This window comes from Salvelinus alpinus, chromosome 9, assembly GCF_045679555.1.
Source record: "Salvelinus alpinus chromosome 9, SLU_Salpinus.1, whole genome shotgun sequence".
NCBI classification, from domain to species: Eukaryota; Metazoa; Chordata; class Actinopteri; order Salmoniformes; family Salmonidae; genus Salvelinus; species Salvelinus alpinus.
Genome location: NC_092094.1, coordinates 44,511,570 through 44,526,950, shown reverse-complemented (window position 1 = coordinate 44,526,950; position 15,381 = coordinate 44,511,570). Strand labels below are relative to the sequence as shown.

The following is a 15,381-nucleotide window of genomic DNA, read 5'->3' as shown; positions in this document are numbered from 1 at the left end:
TCTTCAACCACCTGAGGTTGAAGAGGCGCTGTTGCGCTGTTTCCTGAAGTCCACGATCAGCTCTTTTGTTTTGTTGACGTTGGGTGAGGGGTTATTTTCCTGGCACCACACTCCCAGGGCCCTCACCTCCTCCCTGTAGGGTGTCTCGTCATTGTTGGTAATCAGGTCTACTAATGTTGTGTCGTCTGCAAACTTGATGATTGAGTTGAGGGCGTACAAGGCCACGCAGTCATGGGTTTACAGGGAGTACAGGAGGGGGCTAAGCACGCATCCTTGTGGGGCCCCAGTGTTGACGATCAGCGAAGAGGAGGTGTTGTTTCCTACCTTCACCACCTGGGGGCGGCCCACCAGGAAGTCCAGGACCCAGTTGCACAGGGTGGGGTTCAGACCCAGGGCCTCGAGCTGAATGATGAGCTTGGAGGGTACTATGGTGTTGAATGCTGAGCTACAGTCAATGAACAGCATTCTTACATAGTTATTCCTCTTGTCCAGATAGGATAGGGCAGTATGCAGCGCAATGGCGATTGCATCGTCTGTGGATCTATTGGGGCGGTAAACAAATTGAAGTGGGTCTAGGGTGTCAGGTATGGTAGAGCACCCTCATGATGACTGAAGGGAGTGCTACGGGACGATAGCCAATTAGTTCAGTTACCTTTCCTTTCTTGGGTACATGAACAATGGTGGATATCTTGAAGCATGTGGGGACAACAGACTTGGATAGGGAGAGATTGAATATGTCCGTAAACACTCCAGGCAGCTGGTCTGCGCATGCTCTGAGGACGCGGTAAGGATTCCGTCTGGGCAGCCTTGCGAAGGTTAACACTGTTAAATGTCTTACTCACGTTGGCCACAGAGAAGGAGAGTCCACAGTCCTTGGTAGGGGTCCGTGTTGGTGGCACTGTGTTATCCTCAAAGCTGGCGAAGAAGGTGTTTAGCTTGTCCGGAAGCAAGACGTCGGTGTCCGCGACGTGGCTGGTTTTCCCTTTGTAGTCCTTGATTGTCTGTAGACCCTGCCACATACATCTCGTGTCTGAGCTGTTGAATTGCGACTCCACTTTGTCTCTATACTGACCTTTTGTCTGTTTGCCTTATGGAGGATATAACTACACTGTTTGTGACTATAACTGAAGAGAATTCTCAAAAGGACTTGAGTTCCTGTATGTTATCACAATCACACCATGAGTAGTTAATCATGAAACATACACCCCTGCCCTTCTTCTTCCTGGAGAGATATTTATACCTGTCTGCGCAATGAACTGAGAACCCAACTGGCTGAACGGACTCAGACAGTATATCCCGAGAGAGCCATGTTTCCGTGAAACAGAGTTTGTTATAATCCCTGATGTCTCACTGGAAGGAAATCCTTGAACTGAGCTCGTCAACTTTATTATCCAGAGACTGAAAATTAGCAAGTAATATACTTAAAAGCGGCGGGTGGTGTGCACGCCTCCTGAGTCGGACTAGAAGTCCGCTCTGAGTACCTCTTTTACGGTTCGGGAACAAAGGATCCGGTATTCCCTGTATTCAAAAGTACAATGGCCATAGGGGTGTAGGAGTGCGTGTACCTGTTAGTCTTAACAGTTCGGTATCTAAACCGGGAGCCAGCTATAACTCATGGTGCAGGGGTGGGCACAGACAGGATGGAATCTGCCTTCCTCACCATTTGTCTGTTGTACAGATCAGACAGACTACTCTGCTGGACTCCCATGATCATACGGCCCATGTCACTATTCCAGCTAGTGCATTTTTTACTTTTACAACAAGGTTGCCGTACCAGCAAATCAAAGAAAATTTTAAGACAGACTATGTACCACTTATAAAAGAGAGTCATCAAGTTCCTATCTACCTGGAACTTTGCCAGTTCCTGAGAGAAAAAAGGTATTGCTGGTCCTTCTTACACAACATGTCAGTGTTACACTCAAAGTTAAATGTATTATCAATCATGTCAAGATACTTGTAGTTGTCTACAGTGTCTACTACCTGACCCTTGATGATAGTGTTCAGAGGGGTAGGGGGTTGACGCCTGAAAAAAGATACGCATATCTTTAGTTTTTGTCACACATTCACTGTCACACCAATGTACAAAATCATCAACAACAGGGCCATAGGCAGTTTTATTGGCATAAAGGACACTGACTATTACAGAGTCCTCCACAAACTTCAGGATGTGTTAGTTCTACACCTAAATTATTAGTGAGTTGGTTCACTAACAGGTGGGGTTGAATGGTGTTAAAAGCAGACAGGAAATCAACAAATAACAACTTGGCATGAGTTTTTCTACCCTCTAGATGTTTGAAAAGAAGGTCTAGTAGGGCGACAGTAGCATCCTGTACATCCCACTTAGCCCTATATGCAAACTGTTCTTAACCCGCTTTGTAAGCACTTTACCCCTCCGCAGGGCTGTGAAATAACCGGAATAAGATGGACGCAGTTGTGGTCAGCTGTGCACAGCGGGGGCAGGGTAAGGGATTTATACGCTCCCTTAACAGAACCGTAACACCAGTCCAGGATCTTGGTATGTCTGGTAGGGCATGTGGTGTACTGATGGAAGTTCCTCAAGGTTTTTTACAATGTACAGTGGTTGAAATCCCCAAGGATGATGTTCTGGGAATCTGGAGATATAGTTCGCAATTTTGGCGTCGTCTGGAGTATTAACTCCGCGGTATTACTCTAATTTGACTTTGGGTGGATGTAAACCACGGTGACAAATATTTTAGGAAATTCCATGGGCAGATATTGGGGGGCGCAATGACACAGATAGCAGTTCAACATCCTTCATGTCCTTCCCTAACCAGTACAGTTTTTCACCAGCGCTAATTCACAGAGACATCTCGGTCCAAGTGCATAGACGCCCCAAACCTGTGAATCACCAGCTCAGAGTGCAAGTCCCTGTCGTTAAGCCATGTCTCCGTGAGAGCCAGAATACAGGCATCTCTGAATGCATGTTGCAAACGAACATGGACTTGCAGTTCATCAGTTTTGTTACGAAGAGACTGGGCATTTGCTAGAATGATAGAGGGCAGGGGAATTCGTGACAGAGACTGACGCTTCGCCCTTTCATGATATCCACCCCTTTCCCCGCTTTTTCACCTTGTGGTGTATCCCGCTAGAGTCCCTTTGAACATTATTATTATCAAATGCATCGAGGTTTGGGTAGATTAGATCCGAGGGAGGATTGGCATTTGGGGGATTATTCCATTGGAGAAGAAACTCCCTGCTGTACTGGGTCCGTGTTGATTGTGAATGGGGAAGATCTTGCAAACTTTGTGCCAGGTGAAATGCCATCCACAATAAAAAAAAAAGGCTGTTAACTCCATGTTCCCGAAAGCAGTTAGGGGAAGAGTTCAACACGCCCTTTCAATTTAATTGATCTACTAGATCATTGCATTCAGTGAATTAAAACAGTGATATAAAACTGGTAAAACACTAAAAAGCAAAACACAAACGGAGAAACACCTTGCTGCTGGTCGCTGCAGGAGCATGTGGTCCATATGGAGCTAACACTATGGAGACTGGAGAGTAGTTATGATATTGTTGTTGTTGTGTGTGTGTGTGTGTGTGTGTGTGTGTGTGTGTGTGTGTGTGTGTGTGTGTGTGTGTGTGTGTGTGTGTGTGTGTGTGTGTGTGTGTGTGTGTGTGTGTGTGTGTGTGTGCGCTTGCGTGGGGCAGACAGGGTGGGTCTGGTGGTTGTCTACAAGCGTAGCAGACAATGAAGCCAAATGACAGTGCTGCTGTCTTCCATGCCGTGACACTAAGTGAAAACAAAGCAGCTGTTATGGGAGTGCCCCCTTCCCAAATCTGTTAGAGCCTCTGGCTCAGCTTTACCCCCGTAGAGCAGAGATATGGACATGACAGTGTTCCATGACACAAACACACTAGCATACGCTCATAGCGTCCCACTGATGGTAATTATCTCAACATCTGCTCCTCACCACCATATACACTCTGAGTAATAAACCAGAATCATCTCAGAAATGCTTGAATCAATTAATCTTCCAGACTGTGAACATACTGAATTCATTGACAAAAAGACAGACTAAGAGGTCAGACACACAGAGAAAAAACTGTCGGCCGATAGATACTTATCCCAGTCGGAGGCCGTTCTCTTGCTAGAACAGGGTAGCCTAGTGGTTAGAACAGAGTAGCCTAGTGGTTAGAACAGGGTAGCCTAGTGGTTAGAACAGGGTAGCCTAGTGGTTAGAACAGGGTAGCCTAGTGGTTAGAACAGGGTAGCCTAGTGGTTAGAACAGGGTAGCCTAGTGGTTAGAGCAGGTAGCCTAGTGGTTAGAACAGGGTAGCCTAGTGGTTAGAACAGGGTAGCCTAGTGGTTAGAACAGGGTAGCCTAGTGGTTAGAACAGGGTAGCCTAGTGGTTAGAGTGTTGGACTAGTAACCGAAAGGTTACAAGATTGAATCCCTGAGCTGACAAGGTAAAAATCTGTCGTTCTGCCCCTGAACAAGGCAGTTAAACCCACTGTTCCTAGGCCATCAGCGAAAATAAGAATTTGTTCTTAACTGACTTGCCTGGTTAAATAAAGGTAAAATATTTTTTTTAAATCAAAAGCGGTACCTGTTGTGTACCAATGAATCTGACATTTCTATTTGTAGAATTGCAATGCTCGTTAGTGGCCAACGACTTGACTTCGAGCCAATCAAAGAGCACGAACCTCCACGTGGGGGAGCCGGCAGGAATGACAAGAAAAGGATAAAAGTTGGCACTTTTCCCGGTGTAATCCACCACCTTTTGATCAGAATTGTTCTAAAACAAAAATCTGCATAATATATATTTTTCATCTAGCTAAGGAGTATGGTGCTTAAAAAAGGATTTGTTTGTTCAATTTGATCATGTGCACTAGCTCAGCTAGTTAACGTTAGCTTGCTAATTCAGCCAGGGAGTCACACACACTTCATATGAAACTAATGGGGGGGGGGGGGGGCAATTGCAGCACAATGCACACAACACTAAATGCTTTACCTTGGGGTATTTAAAGTGAACTGCCAACACTCTGGGCAGAGGTGCTAAGTACCTCTCGACAGTCAATAACCGTGGTGTGTCTGAGTCCTAAAAGTTTGTTTTACTATAATAACACATAACACTATCAGCCACAAATGGTGAGTGGCCATTTTCACTGTTGATTTAGGAAAATGCTATCTTGTTCAAATCAGAATAAAGACGTGTGGGGAATTACTGTGTGTGTTGACCTAGAGCACAGTGCAGTGAGGTATCGGCATGTAGGCCAAACCTTTTCTGTCATATCAGAGGATATCACACACGAAAACAGAACTCACTTCTCAATTCTACCAAAACACGAGGCAGAGAACTCAACTCCCGAGCATAGTTTAGGCGTAGCCTACCACTACAGTGTAACACAATACACTGGAGCATAAACAGTACTGTAACTACATAACTACGGTACCAATAAAACATACAGTAACTGGATTATATCAGATATGTTTTTGCAACCTCAAACGAAAGCGTACATAGCTACACATAGTGGTTTTCCACCCTCCATGACGAATGAACTGAGTACAGTGTCGCCCCACTTAGATGTTGAAGTACTTTATGAGTACAGTATCTGGTGTGTAATAGAAGAGGGCCATCTACTGTTGGGAGGGAGAAGGATCAGTTGAGCTTTGGACACGTCTTAACACGTCCATCACATGCCCTTCTAAAAGATCCAAGAGAACAACTATTCACATGATGGTCAGCCAGCTGACCTCTTCTGATGCCCTTCCCATGCGCATCGTTTTCAAGGCCAGCAAACAACCATATACAAAAGCACCTAGACGGAGGCTACATACTGTCAATCATGGCCTTGTTTAAGAGAACGTAACAATAGACAGAATCTTCCCCACACCCAGAGTTGATTGGTGAAGGTGCTGGAGAAATAGGAAACAGTCACCGCACACTTCCGGTAAGATGTAATTGTAGCTGAGCTTCGGTTAGTTTGACCTTCAATGGAGAACATTTTCATTTTGTTGAAGAAAACAAAAAGATTGCCAGGTGAATCAAAACCATAACACTTTCATAGACTTGAATCATCTTTCCAGGGGTGGAACTATCAGATTAGTGACGACCTATACCATCTGGATAGTCGTTCATTAGCTTTTATAAGATGTCACACTTCCGCCGATCTTTTTACATGTGGATGGAGTATATCATTGGAGTAAACAACATCGGGGTATAAGGGAGTGCTGGGGGACAGGGGGGTAATAATAATAGTGTAAAACCCCAGCAGGCAGTACAGTACCTTCTTGAATTCAAGTGGTGAGTTGAGACTGAGTCCTGGACCTTTGCCACGAACGGGCTGGTCAACAGACTGCAAGAGAGAAGCATTTGTGTTCCTTTTACAAAGATTCTGGGCTGGGGGTTTGTCAGGAGAGGAGGAGGATGGTGGGAGGGAGGAGGAGAAAGAGATTGAATCCGAAGAGGAATGCAGAATGAGGAGGGTGTTAGAGGTGATATTGGATTAGCTGAGCTGGGGAGTGGCAAGGAGTTCAGGGGAGAAAGGAGAATGCCTACTGTGTGGTGTGTGTGTACACTGAGAGACACACACACACACACCCACAAGCACGTATGCATGCACGCACACACACTGCTCTGTACACTCGAGTCCATTGTATGTTCTCCCCCTTCCACATTTTTTATTTTTAAAATGTATTTAACCTTTATTTAACTAGGAAAGTGAGTTAAGAACAAATTCTTATTTACAATGACGGCCTACACCGGCCAAACCCTAACCCGGACAACATAAGTACTTCGAATCCAATTAGTGTAAATAGGTTATGCCCAACACTTCACTCTACAAACTCTGCCATAGATGGCTAGTAATAGGGTTAAGAAATGAAACAGTTCAGTTCAACAATTATATAATTGTAAGTAAATAGAATTTGCAGACCAATGCCACACCTGTGGCCAATTTGAAGGATCTTGAGGAAAAGAATACAACAAATGCTTCACTGTTGACTATTTGAAGAGAAGAAAACATTATTTTAGGAAAATCCTCAGTCAGCATAAATAAGGAAACCCCATCTCATTAACATCTCATCAAAAGGTCAAGAATGGCCACACAACTACAACACATACAGTATGATGCACTGTAACTATTTCAGTCTCACACAAAATGATTGTAAGTTTGTCACTGAGCAAGTGAACATTCTTTGGGTTTATCAACACTTTAAAGGAGAAAACTCACCAAACCGATTGTCAGTCTGTATATTAGGGTGCCGTTCGTACATTGCTGATGGTGCGGTGTGTTATAAAGACCACCCGTTGGTGGCCGACTGACGGCCGCCATTTTCGCCCATTTCTACATGTAGAATCGGTTTGCAAATTACGGCTCGGACGGTGTTCAGAGGTGCTAAGTACTCTCGGCCGCCAGACACTCGACAATCGTACCGGTCTGTCCATGCCTTAAGTCAGCAGGCATGATATAGCCTAGCAGCCAGGTCACTTGATCCAATGAAGGGCACCAAGACAGATGTACCGTCACATTCTGAGGGATGACTGCAGGCATTATTCTGAAGGGACACGATAAACAATCATACAGTACAGATGGCTACCTACAGTAGCCGAGTTAAATGACATGCCTTGAGTGCATGCACCCTGCACCACACCACCCCTAGGCTGTTAATAGGGACGTCAAACGCTCAGCCTGCTGCACAGACCCTACGGACGCTCTAGTCTAGAGCGCCTGGTTCAATGGTGCTTTGGAAAAGAAAAAAAAGCTCTAAATGGTTAAACTAGTGAGAAATATATGTGATTATTGAAAAGAATCTGACTTTGCTTCATTTACCATCATCCTAAATTAAGTTATTGAATTATTTTGTAATTAATGTATATTACGTGATTTTCCATGATGTGGACAGTATACATAGTTATATAGATTATTCCAAGTTTGTGTGGTCTTTGTATAATAAATGTTTAAACAGTGCATACAACCCACATTTTTGCCCCCTTTCTATTGATTTCAACGGGATGTCAATATGAGTGATTAAGAAAATAGTGTTGTGTTTAGCTTTCTGCATTGGCGACCCATTTCAAACAAAATGCAACAACCCAAAATGTAGCTGGTTACATACAGTGGGGAGAACAAGTATTTGATACACTGCCGATTTTGCAGGTTTCCCTACTTACAAAGCATGTAGAGGTCTGTAATTTTTATCATAGGTACACTTCAACTGTGAGAGACGGAATCTAAAACAAAAATCCAGAAAATCACATTGTATGATTTTTAAGTAATTAATTAGCATTTTATTGCATGACATAAGTATTTGATACATCAGAAAAGCAGAACTTAATATTTGGTACAGAAACCTTTGTTTGCAATTACAGAGATCATACATTTCCTGTAGTTCTTGATCAGGTTTGCACACACTGCAGCAGGGATTGATGTAAAAATATATCTCCAGTTTCCATGTGTTTTTTTAGTTGTGTTAGTTTCAACCTGATTTCCCCCCTATCAGTGAGTTTTTTTGCCAAGGGCTTTTGGTACGTTTGCAGTTTATAAGGTGCTCGTTTAAAAAAAGTACAAGTAATATGATTACTATTGTTGCAAATGTGTGTGGAGATAGACATTTATGTTTAGGTTTTCAATATATCACAAACTGTTTCTGTATATTGGCTATTGATTTGGACACGTTAAAACTGTGTTTGGACATTGGGCTAGTTATCAAAATGTCTTGTCAACAGGAAGCAGCAATAGCATCATTTTAAACTTAAGTTTTATGAATATAAATATAACTTTCAACATTAATGTCCAATGGTATTGCACTTAATCAGGTAAAAACGGCTAAAATTAGTCCAAAAACATGCTGTGATTGTTTGATTGTGATGAAATACAAGAAATCACCAAAACTGGGTTGCCTTGCTTACTGATAAGATGTCTGACACTCAACTTCTTCTGTCCTGTAGAGAAATAACTGCCAACCCCATAGAAACTTGTTGATGATTTGAGGATTTGATCCAGTCAAATGCATTTTCATCCCATTTGAGACAATGGCACCACAGCAGCACCTTTGGCCAAACGGCAATGCTGACACTCTCTCTGACAGTGCAAGGTCTTGCCACTCTGCAGCTCTTCTCTCACTCGATGTCAATGTGTCAAGTGACAGTTGACAGTGTGAAGTTGCAAAATAGGTTTGCCTCGGTCTCCGATAAACAACAAAAAGAACAATCATTGACAGTGAAAGTAGATGCCCCTTGACTTATTCCACATTTTGTTATGTTATAGCCTGAATTCAACATTAATTAAATATATTATTTCTCACCTATCTACACACAATACCCCATATTAAAACATGTCTTTAGAAATTAGTGCTAATTTAAAGAAAAATGAAATACAGAAATCTCATTTACATAAGTATTCACACCCCTGAAAAAAAAGCCCCTTTGGCAGCAATTACAGATTTGAGTTGTCTAGGGTATGTCTGTATCAGCTTTGCACATTTATATTTGTGGATTTTCTCCCATTCTTCCATGCGGATTTTCTCAAGCTCTGTTAAGTTAGATGGGGAGTGGCGGTGAACAGCAATCTTCAATTCTTTCCACATATGTTCAATGGGATTCAAGTCTGGGCTTTGGCTGGGCCACTCAAAGACTTTCGCATTCTTGTTCTGAAGCCATTCCAGCATTGCTTTGGCTGTATGCTTGGAGTCATTTTCCTGTTGGAACCTACATCTTAGTTCCCAGTCTAAGGTCACACTGAAACAGATTCTCATTAAGGCTCCATTCACTGTTTTCCTCTATCCTTGCCAGTATCCCAGTCCCTGCCACTGAAAATCATCCCCATAGCATGAAGCTGCCACCACTATGCTTCACGGGATAGTGTTAGACAGGTGATGAGTTGTGCCTGGTTTTCTCCAGACATAGAGCTTAGCATTCAGGCCAAAGAGTTTTGTTTTTCTCTCATCAGACCACAGAATATTTTGCCTTATACCCTCAGAGTGTTCCACGTGTCTGTTTGCAAACTCCAGGCGTGCTGTCATGCGCCTTTTTCTCAGGAGTGGCTTCCGTCTGGTCACTTCCCATAAAGCACAGATTGGTGAAGTGGTGAAGTGCTGTATAGACTGTTGTCCTTCTGGGAGGTTCTCCCATCTCAGCCAAGGAACTCTGTAATTCTGTCAGAGTTGTCATTGGTTTCTTGGTCACCTCTACATCATAAACCAAATGTCATTGAATTGTTTGTTGCGTCTCGTTGTGTTGTTGTCCTGAAGACAGGGATTTGGACTTGTGGTTTAACTTATTTCTCCAAACTAGCCAATGATTATAACGGCAATTCTGATCCAACCATAAATTCAAATATTGTGCCAGATGTAGTAGGCTAATGTTTAACTAGCCGGCCTGGCACATTGTTGCCTCAGAATGAGAGTTAGGCTAGCAAGCAAGTATTTTACCCAGGTAGCCTAGGACAACAAAAACTTCAAGCATGTACTGTAGAGTATGACAGAGTCATAGACCGTTTAGGCAACGTGAAAGAGGATGACATTGGCTTTTCTCTACAAGTAGGGTGAGTCAAAATGTATTTTTCTACTTGCAAGCATGCACGCAGACACCCACACACACACACATGCACACGCACGCATGCACACACATATATACAAACACACACAGGAGAGAAATCAGTACAAGGACAGCCACATCATATTTAGCTAAATTGTTTTTTTAATCTTTTCGTTTTTCAGTAACTGTATTAGACTAAGCAAAGGTGATTTGATGATGTTTAAATGTTGAAGTTGAAATGGTGCTGGAATAGTGGAGGCAGCACCTGTTTTCTTTGCTTCTAAATCAATAGTTGTTAAGTAGTTTGAATATGTCGTAAACATTGATTTGCTTGACCGTGCGCTAGGTCATACATCTATTTTTTTTATATGCAATGTGTTTTGTGGACTTCCCCAGACAGATGTTGCTCTATTCTTATTGTCTCGGCCTTACGCCTATATATCACGGTGTCAAGGCATATGATTGAACTAACAGTTTATAGAGCTAACAATGCAATTATCACAACCTATATGGCTTTCTTTTCCTGGCATGGTTTCCCTGGTGATTTTAGCGACACACCGCTACTGCACACACATTCATTTATCTGCAAGGTCACTCAGTCATGAATTTCATTAAACAACCATAAAAGGTAGGCTATATTTCTCTATATGCACACCAACAAGATCAACTGCTAATGCTAGCCAGAGCAAGATGAGCTAAAATCTAAAGAAGGAAATTTAGATTAACCCTCTCAATTTTTCAGCTAGACGGCTGTCAAAATTGCACTGATAAACGATGGGGAATAGTAAGTAGCCTGCTCGTCCTTCTGCAGCCTGCCTGCCAATGCATACTTGTCCCAACCAAGCACCCAAGCTAACTGGCTAAAGTTGGCTAGCTTGCGCGTACATAAATTCATCAGTTATTCTGCGCTCTGAAATCAGAGTACATACAGTAGCCAGAATGAATTTGCAAACGCAAGAGATATGCTAACTGGATAACAGTTGTTCAAGTTCATCATAGTTAGCTAGCTAGCAAAGCGATTCACATTTCTTGCTAGATAACCAAATGACACCTGCCTTTCTAGCTGTGTAGCCACCGAAAAACGATATGAGGGAAAGACTCAGTCACTCACCCACTCCTCCAATGACATCCTCCTAGCAGCTAGCTATCTAGCTAACGTTAGGCTCCGTGTTTTTAGCTTGCGACATAAATAGATATGCTAGCATATTAGCCATGTTATAACTGACTTGTGATCATTGCCCTTGCCAGTTTGATTGTATTGACATTCCCAGCCTTAGTTACATTAATCCGTTTTTGTCCAAAATATTGAATAATTGAAACTGAAACAGTGCATCCCGAATGGAGGCAGCAAATAATGTACCAGGCCAGCTGTGATTTACAACGTGATAGCAATACTTTTTGGACTATTAAGAAATGTATTGGGGAATTATATGAATAATGCATTGAACTGCATCCACTGCTTATAATGTTGGTTTTGTAGCACAAACTGTGAATTGTATATTTTTTTATGATATTATGATTTCAGTTTGTTTCATGTCTGCAAAATAGTTAAATTGCCGTCAGTTCCACTTTAAATGACTACCTCATCTCTGTAACCCACACATACAATTATCTGTAAGGTCCGTCAGTCTAGTAGTGAATTTCAAACACATATTCAACCACAAATACCAGGGAGGTTTTCCAATGCCTCGCAAAAAAGAGCATCTATTGGTAGATGGGTAAAAAAGCAGACATTGAATAGCCCTTTGAGCATGGTGAATTTATTAATTACACTTTGGATGGTGTATCAATACACCCAGTCACTACAACGATCCAGGCATCCTTCTTAACTCAGTTGCTGGAGAGGAAGGAAACTGCTCAGGGATTTCACCATGAGGCCAATGGCGATTTTAAAACAGTTACAGAGTTTAATGGCTATGATGGGAGAAAACTGAAGCTGGATCAACAACATTGTAGTTACTCCACAATACTAACTTCACTAACAGAGTGAAAAGAAGGAAGCTTGTACAGAATAAAAAAATGCATCCTGTTTCAAATAAGGCACTAAAGTAAAACTGCAAAAAATTTGGCAAAGAAATTAACTTTATGTCCTGAATACAAAGTGTTATGCTTGGGGCAAATCCAACACAGCACATCACTGAGTACCACTATTCATATTTTCAATCATGGCTGCATTATATTATGGGTATGCTTGTCATCGGCAAGGACTAGATCGTTGTTTTTAAATTAAAAGAAACTGAATAGAGCTAAGCACAGGCAAAATTCTAGAGGAAAACCTAGTTCAGCCTGCTTTCCAACAGACACTGGGAGACAAATGAATTATTGAATGAATAATGTGCAAATAGTGTATAATCCAGGTGTGCAAAGCTCTTAGAGACTTACCCAGAAAGACTCAGCTGTAATCACTGCCAAAGATGATTCTAAGATGTATTCACTCAGGGGTGTGAATACTTACGTAAATTAAATATTTCTGTATTTAATTTTCAATAAATTTAGCAACATTTCTAAAAACATGTTTTCACTTTGTCATTATGGGGTACTGTGTGTAGATGGGTGAGAAAAATATATTTTGAATTCAGGGTTTAACATAACAACATGTGGAATATGTCAAGGGGAATGAATACTTTCTCGAAGGCATTGTATGCAAAGCTCTTACAGACTTACCCAAAAACTGGAATCGCTGCCAAAGGTGATTCTAACATGCATTGACTCAGGTGGTTGAATACTTATCTAATGAAGATATATTAGTGTTATATTTTTCCAACATTTTTTTTTACCATGTTTCTTTCAATTTGACATTACAAAGTATTGTGTGTGGTTCGTTGACAAAAATGACAATTCATTTCCCCCCCCCACTTTGTAACATAACAAAATGAGTAAAAAGTCAAGGGGTGTGAATACTTTCTTACAAACATGTCACAAACAAACGGGACTGTTTTCTCCAACTCAGGGTTAATCCCTTCTATACCGTGGTAACAACCAGGGTTTCAAGCACTCAAGAGGCCATTTAACCCTCTCGTGAGTTGAACAGAGCAGCTCTACATTGACAGGGAGGGCTCTTTGGCCTATCAAAAGGCTTTATACCGTACGGATTAGGGATGGGCCTGTGTAAGAGGCAGGGAAGTGTCTATGGTATGGATTAATACATTAATAAGAACAAGAGCATGGGTACAATACAATGGCTGTAGGGTTGATGAACGGCAGGCAGATGTACTGTAGTGAGTGACGGATGGAGGGGTAGTTAGGTACTCACTGTGCTGTGTCTGTCACCACGGTTAAAGGGATGTCCTCGCTGACATAGGCCATGTCATCACACGAACTGCTCGTCCGGGAGATGTCCAAGGAAGAGCCGCCCAGTTTTTTTTTAACTGTGGGAGACAATACAAGAGTCTTGATGATATATTCAAGGAGTCAGTTCAATGCAGCTTCCGATTTACTAAGTAAGAAGAAAATATGTTAATTGAAAAAGTAAAGGATAGACATTAGGGAAGTGTGAGGGTCTACCTGGAGAGGCAGGACAGCTCAGATTGAAAGAGGACCATGAGTGCTGAACGCCTGGAGTCAAGAAGAACAATAAGAAAGAAAGAAAGAAAGAAAGAAAGAAAGAAAGAAAGAAAGAAAGAAAGAAAGAAAGAAAGAAAGAAAGAAAGAAAGAAAGAAAGAAAGAAAGAAAGAAAGAAAGAAAGAAAGAAAGAAAGAAAAAAAAAGAGTGTGAGAAACAGGTGGAACAAACACAGTGGAAAAAGATATGCTGTATACTTGATTGACTAGTCAGCATGTCACTGAATGGTATCATCACACCAAGAAGAGGTTATTTTAGTCTGTGAAGATGATGATTGGTAACATCTCTTTCGAACCTCTACAGTTTGTTAGTGCAGCTAAAAACCATTGCACAGTGAAGGTTTGTAGGGAACTAGCTACAGTCCAACAGTCAGCATAGTTTCATAAAGAATGGAAGAAAATGGGGTTCCAGGAACTGGCTGACCACTCCAACCAAAGCAAAGGCAACTGAACCCTCTGGACCTTTACCATCAGTTTGTTTAACATTGTTCAGCCCGGAAGCTTCGGCTACACTGTTACTTTAGACCCACTCACACAGAAAGAAGAGCGAGAGAGGGGGGGGGCAGAGATAGAGAAGAGAGAGAGGGAGAAAGAGAGGGAGCGGTAGACAGAGAGAGAGGGGGGAGAGGTAGAGAGACACAGAAGGAGAAATAGTGAGAGAGAGAGAAGGGGGAGAGGGAAAGGGAGAGAGAGAGAGAGGGAAAGTTAAGGACAGGGGGTACTGTGCAGCTCCTCCACTTCTCTCTCATTCAGTGGGACCGGGGACGCGAGCCGGCTTATCTGCTACAAAAACACTGCAGGCTTATTAATATCTGGCCCTGTCAGAGCAAACACACTGGGTTAGGAGCACCAGAGAATGAAAACAAGCAGGGGCCAGAGAGCGAGAGATGGTGGGGGTGGGCAGAAAGAGGGAGACAGAGAGAGTGACAGACAGAGTGACAGAGAGAGAGAGAAAGAGAGACAAAGAGCGAGAGAGGGAGAGAGAGAGTGACAGCCTGGAAAGAGAGCGCCCCATTGAAAATTGAGATTCTCACAGACGGCAGCCGGGCCAGAGGGCCAGACAGATAAGTGGAGTGATAAGCCGGACGTTGACTAAATCAAACAATGCCCAGTTTAATTCTGACCACTGGAGCTCCACAATGTCCGCTTATCACCCCAACCTCCCTCCTAGTCCCCCCTGTTCCCCGGTGAGTCCCCCGGCCCCCGGCCCCTGACCCAGCCCTCACCCCGACTGGTGTTGGCAGGACAGCCAGAAAAGAAAACACCCAGGCTAGGCTGGTAGAGAGGAGAGGAGGGAGTCGGTTGGTGACAAACTCCAGT

General features: G+C 42.7%; 1 protein-coding gene across 1 annotated transcript in view; it reads right to left on the bottom strand.

The window, feature by feature from the left end:
- Positions 1-15,381, bottom strand: part of LOC139530179 (potassium voltage-gated channel subfamily KQT member 1-like) — a 243,770-nt gene that overhangs the window by 194,292 nt on the left and 34,097 nt on the right. The window contains exons 12-14 of the mRNA XM_071326349.1: positions 14,005-14,055; positions 13,754-13,868; positions 6,251-6,319 (exon numbers count right to left, since the gene is read on the bottom strand). Of these exons, the coding sequence (XP_071182450.1) occupies positions 6,251-6,319; positions 13,754-13,868; positions 14,005-14,055 (235 nt within the window). The remainder of the gene's footprint in view (positions 1-6,250; positions 6,320-13,753; positions 13,869-14,004; positions 14,056-15,381) is intronic.